Genomic DNA, 16,847 nt, shown 5'->3' with positions numbered 1-16,847 from the left:
AGGTGCTTGGCAAGATTAATTCTCAAAAATAGAATATAATTGAACAGAGTATATTATAATATATATATTTATTCTAACAGCAAAAGTTCATCCTCACAGAATCCACACAAAATATCAGTTTTAATAAAAGTTTAAAATGTGGCTGTAAATAACTATAACTATAGGCATACATCATATTACAGAGGAGGAAGGGGGTAATGTTCAGCACATTGCATTCATAGCTATTACAATTGAAGCATGTTTTAAAAAAATTACAAATCAATTAAAATATCTATTAATCATTGAACTACAACCCAACAGTATATACATCACAGTACATCACAATAATGTACCCACGAGAGCACGTTCATTGTATCACCGCATCATTTTTATATAACAACCAGCCATATGAATGTTGGACGTTCACATTGTGGTAGTAAATGAACTGACACCTCCCCCTTCTGGACAAAAAGCTTTTTCACAGCAAAGCAGAAAGAAAAAGGAGAACACCTGTTTGTGATGAAGTGCAGTTGTGCCTCCTGAATCCGCAACAATTAACGTTGCAACACTAAATACCTGAGTTAGAGCGAATACTCTCGATGCAGTGCAACTAAAGCAGGCGGGAATTAATGACTTCTGGCTGAATTCAACTCAAAGTCACTCTTGTAAATACAAGCTGACTTTGTTTTCACAGCAGAATTATTTAACTAAGTAACGATCAATGAAAAGGCAACACTATGGGTTATTTCTCTGGTTGGTCGATGGTGGCGTAGAGGTTGTTGTCATCAGCGGTGGGATGATTCACAGTGCTGTAGGTCACTGCGTCCTCACCACCCCGAACCTAAAGAGGAGACAGAAAGAAAAACAGAACAACACTAAAATTACTAAACAGGATATGGTACATGGTGAAAGATAAAGCCAGTTTAAAGCAGCATCCGACACCACATTCACACGACACAACGTTAACAAAGAAACACAACGTAAAGCAATGCAATGCACGAAAACTCACACGCAGCACAGAAAACACAGTTTAAACTGGCTGACATCACAGTTACACTTTATTTAAGGTAAAATAGAGACTTTTTTTCTCAAACATTAACAATAAAACATATATTTTAAAGTATATTATGATGACAGCTGACCCGGGCTTTACTGTTGGTCCCGGGGTGGCTGATGGAGGCGTAGGAAACACCTTCTTCAGGATCAGCCTGCACAGAGAGGACAACGTCATGGCTGCTCAGTGACATTTGGACTCATACTGACTCACTCTTTTATCTTTTCACTTCAATCTTATCAACATGTAAACTTCTATAGAGTGCTGCAGGAAGGAGTCTTGAAAAAGAGGAATTAGTCAGTATTTGCACTTTCGGTTCCCTCGTCTTGAAGTCAATGTTTTTATTTAAAGGTGGTTAGATGTCTGAAATAAGGTCTGTGGTTAACACAAGCTGAGGAGATTTTAACAGTTTTTTCTTATTCCTACAATATAAAATACATTAGTAAACACCCTGAATTAGTGAATTTAGAAGCTTTAACGTGTCTTAAAGAGTCTTAATGAGACGACTAAGCGTCCTCACTAGAACACTAGTCCTCCTTTAGCTTAGTGGTGGAGACGTGAAGTCATGTGACCGTGGTGGAGTTCTTTTATAGCCTCTCTGCTGGCGTCGTCCAGTTGCATTATCTAACTTCTCGTTTCATCTTTGCTGCACATTCCCACACTCTCAACACTGTTGCACATTCGTATTTTGGGGAACAAAGCCCTGCAGAGCGTGACCTCACCGGGTCCTGACGGTCCTCTGGAGCAGACTGAGCGGGGTTTGAGGTCAGCACCTGGACGAAAAAGCACGGAACAGTTGAGTTAATGCATTTGTTGCCACAGTACAGAACAAGCAACACCTGTCCAATGTAATACACAGAGTGTATCACACAGTATCTGTGTATGTCGCTCCAGGTAGTACATGTAGTGGTGTCTAAACATCTTCAACTCTGCTTCAGTCCGGCTCATAAATCCTTCTTCTCTTGACAAAATGCAATCAAATAACAATAAATATTGTCACTACGAAGCTGAAAGTGCTCAGTTCTTCCTTGTCAGAGAGACGTTGATTTAACTCTCTTGTTATTTCGGAGCCTGACATGTTGTTCATTAGCCGGATCATCTGGATGATGAGGCGCTGGGACAAAATCTATTGTATAATATATATATATATATATATACAGTATATATAAAATATATGTTTTTTGACTCACAATGTTGTCATCCACCCGTGTTCGGTTTGCTGAAAAGACAGAAGAGAGCCGGCTTTAGCTTCCACATGATGGTTTATCAGCAGATCTTGTGGATGAAATCTGTCTCACCTCTAGTTTTAATGCATCTTACGACAATAACAACAACAACAATCAAGAGCGCTGCTAAACCCAGAGACACGCCGACGTACAGCCACCAGTCTGGAATGAAAAGGAAAACATTACACATTTTGCCTGCAGCTTTCTGTTATGTTCAATATCTAGAACAAACCATTTGAAGCAAAAGCTGCACCCATGAGTAACACGTCAGTCTGACGTTCTTACCATTGACATCCAACACACAGGCTACATGATGGACACAAGATGTTTAGTCATTTTATGTATCTTTGTTTTCAGATTCTGTTGTGTTTCTTCCTGCTGGTGTACTTGTTCTATTGTTCTTGTTGTTGTTGGTTCAGTTGTTACTATTACTACTACTACTAACTCAAGGTTAATCTGCATTAAATAAATAAGAAAGTGTCCTCTAACAACCTTGTCTTCTGCAAAATGATGCTCCCACTGCACTCTCAATTACGTTTTAAAGGGAAACAAGTGTGGTGAACATTGGTAATTGGAAAATCACAACTCTAAAGACAAAACTTAACCTGCATTTTGGCCGTCGCCATCTTGGTTTTTGGAACCAGAAGTGACAGAAGAGGGTGGAGCTAAATACAACCACATGCTGAATAAGACATTTTTAGTCGACCAAAATGTTACAGTTAACTTTCATGAAGTTAAAATAATTCACAGTGTGAAAAGGTTCAAACTGTAAACTGAGAATAGAAAACTCCCACCAACTCACGTGTTGCTGTTATTGTGTCGTCACCTGAAAAGATTAACACAACTCAACAAACTAAAGAACTTACAATACGTGAAACAAAGTGATCATGAGTGACTTTAAAATGTTCTCACCTGTTTTATCACCTGAGGGAGAATTTCTGAAAGAAAACTGCTGCACTTTGTCACGATCGGTCACTTTACACTTAAATGAATTAAACCTCGATGTGTAAATGAAATGAGAAGTCAGAAACGTCAGAGAGGTGGAGCACTCAGTCTGTGATGTCTTAAAGTCTTTGTTGTCTTTATCCACATCTTGACCCTGAAGCAGCCACTTCACTGTGTGTTCATATCGTCCAAATGTTGACACAGAGCATCTTAACGTCACCTCATCATTGTCCTCGTCTTCAGTCACTGGAGAAGACGGAGACATTGTGAGAGAAAGAAGAGTAACTTCATCACTATAATCATGATTATTATAATGTTTCAGTATATTGTTCTGACAAGACAGTTTGAAAACATCATGATGTAAATACTCACTGGTGACAACAGACAGATAAACATCAGCATCTCGACCTAGAAGTTGTCCTGATCTGATCTGTCTGCATTCATAACGAGCAACATCTTCCTCTTTGACATTCTTTATAACCAGAGAACATTTCTCTGAAACACTCAGTCTGTCTGATTTAGCTTTGGCTTCTTCAACAATCTGTCCATCTCTAACCAGCTCTACTACTGTTCTGCTGCTTGAATTACTGAAGAGCCACTCAGTAGAGTCACAGTTCTCATGATCATCTATCACACTGTTACAAGGCAAAGTGACTTCATCTCCATCTCTCACATTGATGAAGAGCAAAAGTTGTCCTGTTGCTGCTGCTGAGAAGATGAGAGAGAAATAAAAAGAACAAAGAGAAATAAAAACATGACTTTTAATGTCAGTGTGAAGATAGTTTTAGATTCAACAACAGTTTACAAATGTGCCTCATCGTTGGTTTCTAAGAGTTCATTAAACTCACTATTCACCTCGATGGAAAACAAACACACTACTTGTCTGTCTTCTTTAAATGAAGGTTAGGTTATAAAATAACATTATTGATGTTAATAAATAAGCTTTTTTAATGTTTCTGTCGTCATAAACACATTATATGTATTCTTACCTGTAAACTGAAGCATCAGAATCAGAGATAAAGAGGTTTTAATCCATCTGAATTCAGACATGGTTCTTCTTCTATCTCTGCTGTTCTGATGCTCTAAACTGTCCAAGTCTCTAAACTGGTGCTTCCTACAGAGGAAAGCAGTTTATATTGGCTGTGGTTAAGAGGGAGTCACTTCCTCATAGTCTGCCTCATTTCTTCTAATGTAGGTGGAGCATATAAACTATTTTGTCTGTGAATTTCTAAACAACAGTGGCGTACATTGAATGCATCTGTAGCTAAATGATCTGCATACACAACACGGATATGAGGATGTTGTAGAGGTGTGAGACCTGTTGGTTTAGTTTAAAGCCTTAAAAGGATGAAATGTTGGCATGTCAGGTTAGTGTGAGCCGTCAGTCCCTTATGGTGAAAGTTGCACAGAAAGTTGCAACAATTTTAGACCTGTAATTTCCTTTCTGCAGAAAGACAGATGCAACTTCTCCTTTGTATTTTTTAGAGCTATGTCTCAAATTCCCGTCTTAGAAAGTGAGATTTAACGTTGACTCAACTGACTAAACTTCAAATCAAATATAAAGTTACTGTGTCTGTCAGACAAAAATCCCATTAATGAATCCAAAATGTGTCACTTTCAACCAAATCTATTCTGTTTGTCTTGAACTATAAACTAATATACTTTCAGTTGGTTCATCGGCTCAACACTTTTTTTTTCCAGACTGAAGTATCTCAACTATCTGATTAAACTTAGTGATTATCTTTTCCTCCGTCTTTAACCACACCTCTCAGACGCTCGTCATTCACATGAGCGGAGGAAAGAAAATAACTCTGGCTTCATCAGTTAATGCACTTTGCAAGTTTTAGGACCTGATGATTTAAATAAGGGATATTCAAGTGTTCGTACTGGGAAGCTGGTTGAAAACAAAAAGATCCGCTGATTTACAAACATCTCTTTCCCCAATGTAAGTCTGAGGGAGAAAGGTTTTATTGAGGCCCTCTGACATCACGTGACCGACCCAGAAGCTGTAATCACACGTGTCGGCCACTAGGACAATATGCTTCCTGGTATTGCTGCTTGCAGCATTGTTGGGGGGGTATTGTTGGGAGCGGCTTGTTCGGCCCCCAGAAGTGCTGCTTTCAGCGTCTTCGAGGAATGCTCATCACTCCTGGACTCCAGGGAAGTGAAGAAGATTTTGGTTGTAGTGGTCGTATGTCCAGCATCCAGCAGCAGAAGTGAACTGCAGTCAAAGAGCGGCGGCCTAAGAAAGCCTGCTGTGGACCACATCTGTCCGCAGAGGCCTGAAGCTCCGCCCCTGCTGCTGCACAGAGCGCTGTCGCTTGTTTATTCAATAATGAACGTGTTCAATTCAACACGGCACTCCTCAGCAACACACACACACACACACACACACACGCACACACACACACACACACACGGATGTGTTATTATGTCAATTGAGGTATTCACGTCTGCATGTAAACAATGTTATTAGTGGAATATTCATTTTAATCAGCCATGTAAACAGATAAATAGGATTGCTGTCTTTTCGGGAAATTGGCAAAAAGCAGAGTATTTAGTGCTTGTAAACAAAGTCACTGAGGTGTTTGACCTCCTGAAAAGAAGAAGACGACGACTGAGGAAGTCGAGGTGTGAAGATTGTTGCTCAAGATAAATGTTTGCAGCAAAAGCAGCTTGTTCTCTTCAGATGATGTTTATCAGACAACAGTCCCCACAACCCTGAATGCTTGTAGCAGCAGGTCAGTTCATGTTGTTCCAACGGTTTGTAGTAAAAAAGTTGACGTTTTGTCCGTGTGTGTGTGTGTGTGTGTGTGTGTGTGTGTGTGTGTGTGTGTGTGTGTGAGACATCACCACTTCAGTGTTTGTGAAGCACTTTGTAACGGTAGTTTTTAAAGATGCTACATTAATAAAGTTATTAATTCATTCAATTGATTCATGCGATGCACACTGAAGAGCTCGTTGGTCCTTTAACGATGTGTGAGAATAACATGGAGTCATCTAACAGCTACAGTAAAGAGGTCATGAGCATCCAGTGAACCTCTGAACGCAGCCTGAGCTCACATCACTTTAGATGCATTCAAATGTTATTTAGAGTAAAGTTAGAGCCGTGTGCAAACGGAGGTGTTCACCTGAACAGAGGGACTTTTTACTGCGAGAGCTGAGCAGAAGCAAGTCTGTAGTGAGGTCTGTGACATCAGATCCATCAGTGGAGGTGGTTCATTGCATGTTTTCTTGATTTTCTGGTTGTTTTAAATGTGAATCTTTGAGTTCATCAGGAATCGAGACAACAGAGAAAAGTGCAACACCTGTTCAATCAGAGAGCTCATCACCTCGTTAGCAGCGACTGCTTGTTGACCCTCTAAGTATCTGGTGACTCACCTGCAGGGAGACGGTCCGATACCTTTTATGATACTTTAACTTACAGTCAGTTGTTAGGGCTGGCTCCACATCGAACATAATAATGGACACAAGGAAAGTTCTACTGCATGTTAGTTTATTAAAATAAACACATGAATCAATGAAAACTAAATACCAAGAACCACAGAGGTGCTGCTGCAGCAGAGTAGAGAGAGAGAGAGAGAGAGAGAGAGAGAGAGAGAGAGAGAGAGAGAAACCTCAACAACCTCAACCTAGAGGGCTCAACAGGAAACACCAAAATAAAACAGGATGTAACAAAGTGCAGTATTAAAGATTCTACACATGCATACATGAATACACAGAAAATTAAACATGCACATCAAATATACAAGTATATGGTCTGCAAACACACATATATATGCATGTACATGCACACATGCAGCTACTATCAGAGCCTGTTTAGTCTGCAGGAGTGAGGTGTCACCAACCAGCAGGCCGAGAGGAAGTGATGTAAGACTGATTCTGACATCATCGTCTTTTTATATTCTCTCTTACACGCCAACAGGAGTCACATTACTCAGTTCAGTTCTTCAGAAACTAATCAGATAATGACTTCAGCTGCAAGTTAAAGCTAATTTGGGTGATAATGAATAGTCAGTGTTTTTTTGAGGAAAATGGAACATGGCAACACGGAACATTATGATCAGTGGAGTCTGATGGAGGCAGACGTGTTGGTCAAACTCCATCAGGAGGTCTGATGTTTTCATAGGTCACTGAATCATCTTCTCCATCATAACGCACCTGTGAGGAACAACACAACACAATCAAACCCACACTTTCCAATCCCACTTCTGTGATCTGTAGGCGTCCACTGCTCCACACTTATCACAAGGAAAGAAGAACTAAAGTAAAGACACACAGTTCATTAAAGTACACTTTGGTTTTAGCTCCCAAAAGTCTCCCTAACCCCCCACATGTTCAACTATAGTGATAAAATACTGTATAAAAGAATGTAATGAAGAGTAACAACTGTAAAAACAAAACATTTCATTATTAGGTTGTAAAAAACTCACAGCGATCTGATCCATCTGTGTTTTCTTCTCTGAAGAGACAAAAGAAAGAGTCGACTTTAGTTTCAACAGTAAAAATCCTCTTTTATAATATTTAATATGTGGATGTTCTTCACCTTTAATTCTTGCCCGTATGTTGACGGCCACAACTATTATGATGAGTGCTGCTAATCCAACAGACACAGAGATGAACCTCCACCAGCCTGGAACCAGAATGTTCCTTTACATCAGTATGAAAATGCAAAGTTGTATTTTTTCCTGATAAACTGATTTCATTCATCAACATGAGAGAAAATACATTTTACACCTGATCTGATTAAACCTGTCTATGACTTTAAATACAGAGGAAAACTTGCACTCCAGCAGTATTTATGCTTTCACTGACATCTCGAAAATAAATACATAAATAATTTATCGATCACTTTCTATTATTAGCAGAAAAAATATTAACCTAAACTAACAAATATTATTGCTGAAATAAAATATTTAATTGTGAGGAGAGATAAAGACTGACAGGAAGAGAGATTCTCGATAAAGACACATAAAATGCTGAGTCACTACTTACTACTACTGATTGCAGAAGGTGTCGTGGTGTTAGCTGCTTTAGTGACGTCTTCAGTTGGTGTTGACTCAGTTGTTGCTGTTATTGTGTCGTCACCTGAACACATTAACACAACTCAACAAACTAAAGAACTTACAATACGTGAAGAAAAGTATGTCTTTAAAATGTTCTCACCTGTTTTCTCACCTGAGGGCGAATTTCTGAAAGAAAACTGCTGAACTTTGTCACCTCTGGTCACTTCACACTGAAATGAATTAAACCTCGATGTGTAAATGAAATGAGAAGTCAGAAACATCAGAGAGGTGGAGCAGAAAGACTGTGATGTCTTAAAGTCTTTGTTGTCTTCTTCCACATCTTGACCCTGAAGCAGCCACTTCACTCTGTGTTCACATGGTCCAGATGTCAACACAGAGCATCTTAACGTCACCTCATCATTGTCCTCGTGTTCAGTCACTGGAGAAGATGGAGACATTGTGAGAGAAAGAAGAGTAACTTCATCACTATAATCATGATTATTATAATGTTTCAGTATATTGTTCTGACAAGACAGTTTGAAAACATCATGATGTAAATACTCACTGGTAACAACAGACAGAAAAACATCAGCATTTTCACCTAGAAGTTGTCCTGATCTTAACTGTCTGCAGTCATAACGACCAACATCTTCCTCTTTGACATTCTTTATAACCAGAGAACATTTCTCTGAAACACTCAGTCTGTCTGATTTAGCTTTGGCTTCTTCATGAATCTTCCCATCTCTAACCAGATACACTGCTGATCTTCTTCTTGGAGCATCGAAGATCCACTCAGTAGAGTCACAGTTCTTACTACCATACATCACACTGTTACAAGGTAAAGTGGCTTCATCTCCATCTCTGACAGTGATGAAGAGGGAAACTTATCCAGCTACAGGTTCTGGGGAGAGAAACGACTGAAATATGAACCAGTTATTAATGTTCACAGTTATACTTTAGAAACAACAGATGATAACAGAAGTGTGTAAAATCACTTTGTTAAAAACAAATAGATAACTCTGAGTTAAATTGATGTTAGATAATGAATCACACGAGTAGCATTGAAGTTTTGCACAGTTAGTGTAACTTATATACGTGATCTTTGTGTCCTTACCGGTGATCTGCAGCAGTAAGAAATACATTTGAATCCATCTGAATCCAACCATCGTGCTTCTGTCTCTCTGCTCTCACTCGCTCAACTACCAACGTCTTCCTAAAGAAATATACAGCACCCACTTCCTGTTATTAGTAGTTTGTCAACTTCCTCATAGTGTCATCCTTTCCTCCTCTGATGTCAGTTGCTCTTTTTTCTTTTTTTAAACCAAGAGTGAAAACATACGCTTTCCTTCTTCTTCTTTGTTCTGTGAATCAGTCAACACTCAAGACCTGGTGCAGCAGGAGAAGGAGAGTGGAAATGTGACCCCTTTAGGTCTAAGTTTACTTCTGTTTACAGTTATAATATGCAACAATTTCCCAAAAATGTATAGACTGATATACTAAAGAGTCCCTCTCAATCCTCGCTCTTGACCTGCTGGTGTGGTGTGTGAATCTGCAGAGACTCTGTATTTTCTCTTTTCTTTGTATTTTGTTGTGATCGGGACGTTTCTGGACGTCAGCAAAGAGCATTTGGACCACGTGGAGTCTAGAAATCAGATTGTGCAGCCCGTTCTCATTCCGGGGTCAAAACCACCGCTCAAGGAAACTCTTTAGCGTCCGATACAAAGAATAAAACAGGGTTGTTACATCGCTGTGTTTCTGTGTGTGTGTGTGTGTGTGTGTGTGTGTGTGTGTGTGTGTGTGTGTGTGTGTGTGTGTGTGTGTGTGTGTGTGTGTTTCTCCTGTCAGTCTCGTGCCTCGGGCTGCATTGATTGGAAATCCGGAACCTTCCCGCAGGTTCGCGTGGATGTGTGGATGTGTGGAGGTGTGGATGTGTGGATATGTGGTGGTGTGGTGGTGTGGTGGTGTGGATGTGTGGATGTGTGGAGGTGTGGATGTGTGGAGGTGTGGATGTGTGGATGTGTGGAGGTGTGGATGTGTGGATGTGTGGAGGTGTGGATGTGTGGATGTGTGGTGGTGTGGATGTGTGGAGGTGTGGTGGTGTGGATGTGTGGATGTGTGGTGGTGTGGATGTGTGGTGGTGTGGAGGTGTGGTGGTGTGGAGGTGTGGTGGTGTGGAGGTGTGGTGGTGTGGATGTGGTGAAGCTATCATTTATATTTATCCTTCTGAGTCACAGCTCTGTTCTCAGTGACGACAAAGTCTGAATGCCGTGTTTATAAAAAGCAACCAATAATGTGAAATCAGATCAAACTTTTGATCTCACGAATCTCACAACCCACTTCCTGTCAGTGTCTTTTTTGTTCAGCTCCAAGCAAACTAAACTTATTACATAATCAATTACAGGTGATATGAAAGAAAATCTGATCAATCTTTAACTATCAACACTGACACATTGTATTATTTATTAATTAAATGTTTATTTTATACAAAACTTGATGAGAAAATACATGCAAAACACAAAGAATAACTATATAGAATATAAACTCACTAACAAGCACCAGATCAGAGGCACCAGAGGTCCCTTTAAGTTCACGGTTTAACAGGCAAACATCCATCACTGAGCTCAACAAAGGGCCTGACAGCAAGTTTGCAAAGAAGAATACATCATATATTACATGCATTTCATCATATATTTAAGGAACCAGCCATATGAATGTTACACATCGTGCTACCAGTCAACCCACTACACCCCCATCTGGATAGAAAGACTATTTACAGCAATAAATCCTGAAAATGATCATAACAAATAATTACATGGTCACATGCTCACCTGAGAACTGAAATGCAAAACTATATTTTAAAATCATAACATTAGAAATGTCAACAAGATGTAGCTGAGCGGCAAGTTTTTTGTCTTTTCCTCCATGTTTCAATAATAACATTTGGCTTATTTACACAAAAGTATCAATAAATATGAAATGCTCTCCAATTTTGCTCAATGGCTCAATACATATCAGCATCACAGTCATTATCAACGTAATGATGTGAGCTGTAGCTACATGTGGTCTCTTATTTATTTGGTTTGCTGACGCTAGCGTAGAGGTTGTTGAGATCAGCGGAGGCTCCAGCAGAAGAAGAAGAAGGCGGAGCTTTCACGGTGCAGTAGGTCACCGCATCATCATCATCATCATCATCTTTAACCCGGACCTGGGAAACGAGAGGGAAACGAGCACATGAAGGACTCAACACGACATCACGCGACTCACATTGTAATCAAACACAATTGAAATACAGCAAAACGTCCACAAACACATCATAATGACTTTAGTGATCCCCTAAAGCCATGAGGGCTGACATTAAAGGTGTCAAAAACAAATATCCCTTTCACGATGATTCGTGACGATGATCCTTTAACGTTTTATCTGGTGCCATTTTCTGAAAAAAAAAAAAGTCAATTTAAATACTTCCCATCAGCCTCAGCTCTGATTTGTGTTTAATGCTTCTAATCTCCAGGAGGATCGTGTGTGTGTGTGTGTGTGTGTGTGTGTGTGTGTGTGTGTGTGTGTGTGTGTGTGCGGCCGTGAGTGAGTGTGTGAGTGAGTGTTTGTGTCTGTCCAGAACTACACCTGCTTTGCATCAGCATGTTAGCGTTGTCATTGTGAGCATGTTAGCATCATGGGTGTGGTTAGCATGGTGCGTTACGCAATTGGCTCAAAACGACACTTTGCAGCCTCACACGGCGGAACATTCCTGTTTCCTCATTGACTTCCGACACCAGCACGACCAATCAGAGAGCTCACCTGGGCTTTACTGTTGGTCTTCTTGGTGTAGCTGACGGAGGCGTAGGAAACACCTTCTTCGGGATCAGCCTGCACAGAGAAGACACCGTCATGGCTGCTCATTAGCGTGAGTATTTTAGTTAAGTTGCATCACTTGACTTCTCTTTTTCTGTGTGGCAGAGGGAAGTTAGACTCTTGTAAGTGTGTCACTGCTACATGTCAGAGAACAAATATCCACCAGTGGTGGGTGTAACCGTACAGTAGAGTGTGTGATCTCACCATGTCCGGACTGGTTTCTGGAACAGGCGGAGTCACGGCATGGTTTAAGCTCAGTCCCTGCATAAATACAGTTACAGTAAATACAGTCGAGTTACAGTTTCCCATTCACATCAATGGTCACTTCTTTTAGAATAAACTGTGTGCCATGCTGTACATGTTGCTTATCTACTTCTTCTATCTCTCTCAAGCTAACAGATGATGGGTACAAGTGTGCTTGAGCATCTTCTGACCTTTGCTACTGCAACAGCAGCCCTGTCTCCTAACAATGATGTTCAGGGATTACGTTTGTTTTTCACGTTTCACAAATAAGTTTTAAATTTGTCCTTGGAAGTCTGCTTAGGGAGGCGGTCAGTAGTAGTTTTGCAGTTTTGTTTGTTAATTAATAACGTTACCACATGTTTCAAACTGTTTCACACCGACCGTCATCCAGGAGACGAAAGGTTCATCCTCGATAAGTAAGAATGCAGTTTAGTTGTATGGGAACGTGATTTTTGATTGACAGGGATGAACCGAGTCGTGTCAACACAATACAGTGAGGACTGTTAATCCTTTAAACTCACAATGCTTTCATCCATCCGTGTTCGGTTCCCTGAAAAGATGAAGGAGAGTCGACTTTAGCTTCCATAAAGAAATTAAGTAAAATAAAATCCCAGTCTGTCAACATAACGCATAAGAATTTAAGTCATTTCTCACCTTTGGTTCTCTTCCATCTGATGAGTGCCACAGTGATTATCAAGAGAGCTACTAAGCCCACAGACCCGATGATGAGCCACAGCCACCAGCCTGCAGGGAGGATAACAACATTAACAACATTTTGGCTTTTTGAAACATTCTTTGTGAAGTAAATCAGTCTGTCGGTACGTATGAGACACTGTTTACATTTACTGAGTCTTACTTTGCATGTCTTTCATTACAGTAACTTTAACTAAATAATCTAAATGTATGCGATAAGATGTTGAAGTTTTTAATGATGTGATTACTACATAAAATAAAAGCTTAACTTATGTGTGCCACATTGTCTTGATTGTGGTTTGAGAATATTCATCAACCTTTTATGAAACACTTTTAAAATGTGTCTTCTTATCTTTTATTATATTTGCAAAACCAAAATTCAACAGAGATTAAAAACTACCAGCAGCGAGGTTTCAGACTCAGAGATGTGGATAAGAGTGTTGGTCTGACATTCATACTTTATGCTTCATGAAGAGAGAAAGACGTAAGATGTTAAGTCTCTACCTGCTGCTGTTGTTGTTGGAGGGTCGTTGTTTGGAGACGGTGTAATGTTTCTCTCCACTGATGAGCTTCCTTTTGATTTTGTTGAATATGATTAGAAAAAGCAAAACACAATAAATGGTGATAAAATACCTCAATGTTTACCATCTGAGACTAAATGAGAGACAATTATATAATCTTATAACTTATCAGAAACATTACCTGTGTTCTCACATGAGGACTGGGGGCCGGCTTTACACAGCAGCGTGTTTCCACTCTGTCTGTCTGTCACGCTACACTTCAGTAACTCGTAATACTTTGACTTCTGATTAAGATGAGGAGTTTTAAATGTCACTCTGGCTGAACAGTCACTCTGTGATGTCTCCACATCCTTCTCATTACCCTCATACAGCCACTCTACTCTGTGTTTACACTCAGTCTCTGTCAACACAGAGCAGGGCAAGAAGACCGTATCATCGAATGTCTGTTCCATCACTGGTGAAGAAGTTCATAATGAGAGAAAGACAACAAGAGTAACATTAACTTCATCACAGTAATCTGAATTATTGTAATGTTTCAGTGTATTGACAGTTTGATCTGAAAACATTATGATGTAAATACTCACTGTTAATAACAGACAGAACAACCACAGCACCGTGACCTTGTTGTTCTCCTGTTTTGTTAAACTGTCTGCAGGTGTAATGACCAAAATCTTCAGTTGTTACATTTCTTATAACCAGAGAACAGTCTGCTGTCAAACCCAGTCTGTTGGATTTATCTTTGGTGATCACATTGTTATTAATCACCCCAAGATTAACCAGCTCTACTGCTGCTGATTCACCAGAACGACTGTAAAGCCAAGTAGAACCGTTACATTTGTCCTCATGTTTTATCTCTTTGTTACAAGGAAAAGTGACGTCATCTCCAGCTCTGGTGATGAGGGAGGATGACGTTTGTCCAGTTACTGCTGTTGAAGACATGAGTAAATATAAAAAATGTGTGATAAGAATAAAGCTTTTTAGTTTACAGTTATATGTGACGATGATATTAATAACAAACAATATCAAATGTCCTTTTACAAGAATCCACTCGACAAACTTGGTCGTTTAACTTAAATCAAGTTCCTCAAATACTTCCAGTCACGTTTCTTTTAGTCGTGTATGTGTTTTATATTCTGACCTGTAAACTGAAGCAGCAGCAGCGTCACAAATAAAGTCATTTGAATCCATCTGACTTCAACCATCGTGTGTCTCTGTCTCTGTCTCTGGTTCTCACGCCTTCAACTGTCAAAGCTTCTGACCGAGTGTTTCTTTAAGAGACGCAGCGTTTACTTCCTCTTATTAGTGAAGCAGCACTTCCTTATCGTGACGTGGAATCTTTTCTTACATTCATGCAGAGAGATCAGCCTTTCATCTCTCTTAATGTCTTGTAGATAATAATATATATATCAATATAGATATTTAAAAACAGCTAAAAACACACAACATGCAACAAGTTCATTGAGAGAAGCAGCAGGTCAAAATGTGAACTTCTCTCAGAGAAGGAATCTTAAGATGATCAGCTGAGAACTGAGTGTTGAAGCTGACTGTGAACGTCTTTACTCACCCTCCTAAACCACAGCACACTTCCTGTCTCTTGTGGTGTTTGGAGTCAGATGCGTCCCGTCTGTATTCACAGCCTGTGTTCCTATATTGCCTTTGAAATGCTTTCCTAACTCTCTGTGCACAGGGATAGTATTTGCATTTTAAGAACTAATTCTCATCTCATTGAAAGTTCATGAGAGCAGACTGAGGTTGTCTTATTTTACTGTGTGAATCATTAGAAACACTGATTTGAGTGATAAGACGTTTTAGCAGCAAACATTAGATTTAACAGTTTTAATCATTCAACACTTGATTTTGTGACGATGATTTAAGACATCCTGAAAGACGAGCAGGAGTTCTGAGGGAGTTGAGTTTAAATGTAAATGTCCAACTATGACTTTAAAATACAGCAGAGTAACAAAACCATGATGATGTTTGACACACTCATAAACACATAAGTTAGTCAAACTCTACGCCCACCAGAACATGAAGCCCATGCTGCAATATGCTCATACTGGTTCATAGTGACGACATCTTAGTGCTTTGAGGAGTTTGTTCCTCATTGCAGCGTCTTGATGTTTTCTTAGAACTGAAGAGGAAGTGTTCTGGTGGGAATGTGGGAAACAACAGCAGCAGAGCTCTGGAGGTTTGACCCTCTAGTGAGGACATGAGACACATAAGAACTCAGCATGTTTGTTCAACAATATATGATCTTATTTATTTAAAGTTATTCTGGTGAAACCAGATGAACTCACACGGACTCAACAGAAACTCCTATTTAAGACTAAAGGATTGTATCCACACGGCTCTCAACATGGCGACGGCTGATAAAACAATATTAAATATCATTTCTACAAGAATCCACTCGACTCACCAACTTCAACACAAACAGCAAACTTGGTCGTTTCACTTAAATCAAGTTACTCAAATACTTTCAGTAACGTTTCTTTGAGTCGTGTATCTAAACAGCCCACAAACACAGATGTGGTTGAATGTGGAGATTGAAGTCGAGCTCCACAGATGACGTGGAGCGAATATGTTGCTCTGCCGTCCGATAAGAGACAACTTCTCTCGTAGAACTGGCAGGAGGCTCATCTGCAGCTCTGCTGATGTGGCTGTTTGAATTAAGCTCACAGTTCATGACCTGACCAACGTTTCTGACTCGTTTGTTCGTGAACGCTGGCTGTTGACCTTTCCTTGACTTTAAATCAATTACTCAGTCATTTTTGGTTTAACTGGATGAATTTGGGGCTTCTGGATATTTATAGTAAGATGTTTAGCTGTTTTGCAAAAACATAGCTCGTGTGAGCAAGTTTAGAAAGACGTTGTTTGGTCTTTTTTTAGTTACCAACGGACACAACGTATTCTCTCTCTCGCAAATTAGATTTAAAACAAATTGGGAATGTGGCAGGAATTTCATCCAGAAACAACCTGGGCCACAAACATAAACAGGTCACGTCTCTGCTGAACAGTAACAACAGTGAGAATAGTTACAGCAAAGAACATTAACTTCCCAGTGTGAGGTGCATGGTGCAGTTATACGAACCACAATCCTGGGATCAGACACCTGCCGCTGTCCGTGGTGCTGAAGTGGAGGATGACTTCTCTTGGAGTCACTTCACGTATTTAACTGTTTGAAAGTTATACATTTAAATACAATGCAGTTAGAATCATCACACGGAGTAGACTTCTGAAAATGTTGCTTAAATTATGGTCAACAGGATTGTTACTGAACTTTGATATGTTTATGAAATTAACATTGTGTTGATTATTCAGCTGTTAGATG

The 16,847-nt window shown here is 39.8% G+C and overlaps 3 protein-coding genes across 8 annotated transcripts; all 3 read right to left on the bottom strand.

Moving 5' to 3' along the window:
- Window positions 1-49: 49 nt before the first annotated feature.
- Window positions 50-3,699, bottom strand: LOC142942118 (uncharacterized). Its single transcript, XM_076084303.1, has 7 exons — window positions 3,577-3,699; window positions 3,172-3,450; window positions 2,332-2,421; window positions 2,224-2,252; window positions 1,756-1,806; window positions 1,122-1,187; window positions 50-820 (listed from the first exon to the last, which is right to left on the bottom strand). Coding segments are annotated over exons 1-7 (615 nt in total). The 5' UTR covers window positions 3,578-3,699; the 3' UTR covers window positions 50-721.
- Window positions 3,700-6,687: 2,988 nt separating this feature from the next.
- On the bottom strand, window positions 6,688-9,435 carry LOC142941854 (uncharacterized). Of its 4 annotated transcripts, XM_076083968.1 has the most exons (7): window positions 9,325-9,435; window positions 8,776-9,111; window positions 8,371-8,649; window positions 8,200-8,292; window positions 7,751-7,837; window positions 7,638-7,666; window positions 6,688-7,365 (listed from the first exon to the last, which is right to left on the bottom strand). In XM_076083968.1, exons 2-7 carry the CDS (start codon window positions 9,032-9,034, stop codon window positions 7,300-7,302), a joined length of 813 nt encoding a protein of 270 aa, XP_075940083.1. In that variant the 5' UTR covers window positions 9,035-9,111; window positions 9,325-9,435; the 3' UTR covers window positions 6,688-7,299. The 4 variants fall into 4 exon arrangements, with proteins under 4 accessions (XP_075940083.1, XP_075940080.1, XP_075940082.1 ...); XM_076083965.1 differs by having other exon boundaries at window positions 8,371-9,111; XM_076083967.1 differs by having other exon boundaries at window positions 8,383-9,111.
- Window positions 9,436-10,660: 1,225 nt separating this feature from the next.
- Window positions 10,661-14,801, bottom strand: LOC142942293 (uncharacterized). Of its 3 annotated transcripts, none has more exons than XM_076084560.1 (9): window positions 14,658-14,801; window positions 14,104-14,445; window positions 13,701-13,973; window positions 13,503-13,571; window positions 12,960-13,049; window positions 12,827-12,855; window positions 12,267-12,323; window positions 12,009-12,077; window positions 10,661-11,415 (listed from the first exon to the last, which is right to left on the bottom strand). In XM_076084560.1, exons 1-9 carry the CDS (start codon window positions 14,719-14,721, stop codon window positions 11,278-11,280), a joined length of 1,131 nt encoding a protein of 376 aa, XP_075940675.1. In that variant the 5' UTR covers window positions 14,722-14,801; the 3' UTR covers window positions 10,661-11,277. The 3 variants fall into 3 exon arrangements, with proteins under 3 accessions (XP_075940675.1, XP_075940676.1, XP_075940677.1); XM_076084561.1 differs by having other exon boundaries at window positions 14,104-14,442; window positions 14,658-14,792; XM_076084562.1 differs by having other exon boundaries at window positions 11,275-11,643.
- Window positions 14,802-16,847: the final 2,046 nt, after the last annotated feature.

Source organism: Anarhichas minor, unplaced genomic scaffold, assembly GCF_050575085.1.
Source record: "Anarhichas minor isolate MPS153535 unplaced genomic scaffold, ASM5057508v1 ptg000136l, whole genome shotgun sequence".
In the NCBI taxonomy this organism is placed as follows: domain Eukaryota; kingdom Metazoa; phylum Chordata; class Actinopteri; order Perciformes; family Anarhichadidae; genus Anarhichas; species Anarhichas minor.
Note: the sequence above shows the minus strand (reverse complement) of the source record. Positions and strands in the feature narration are given on the sequence as shown.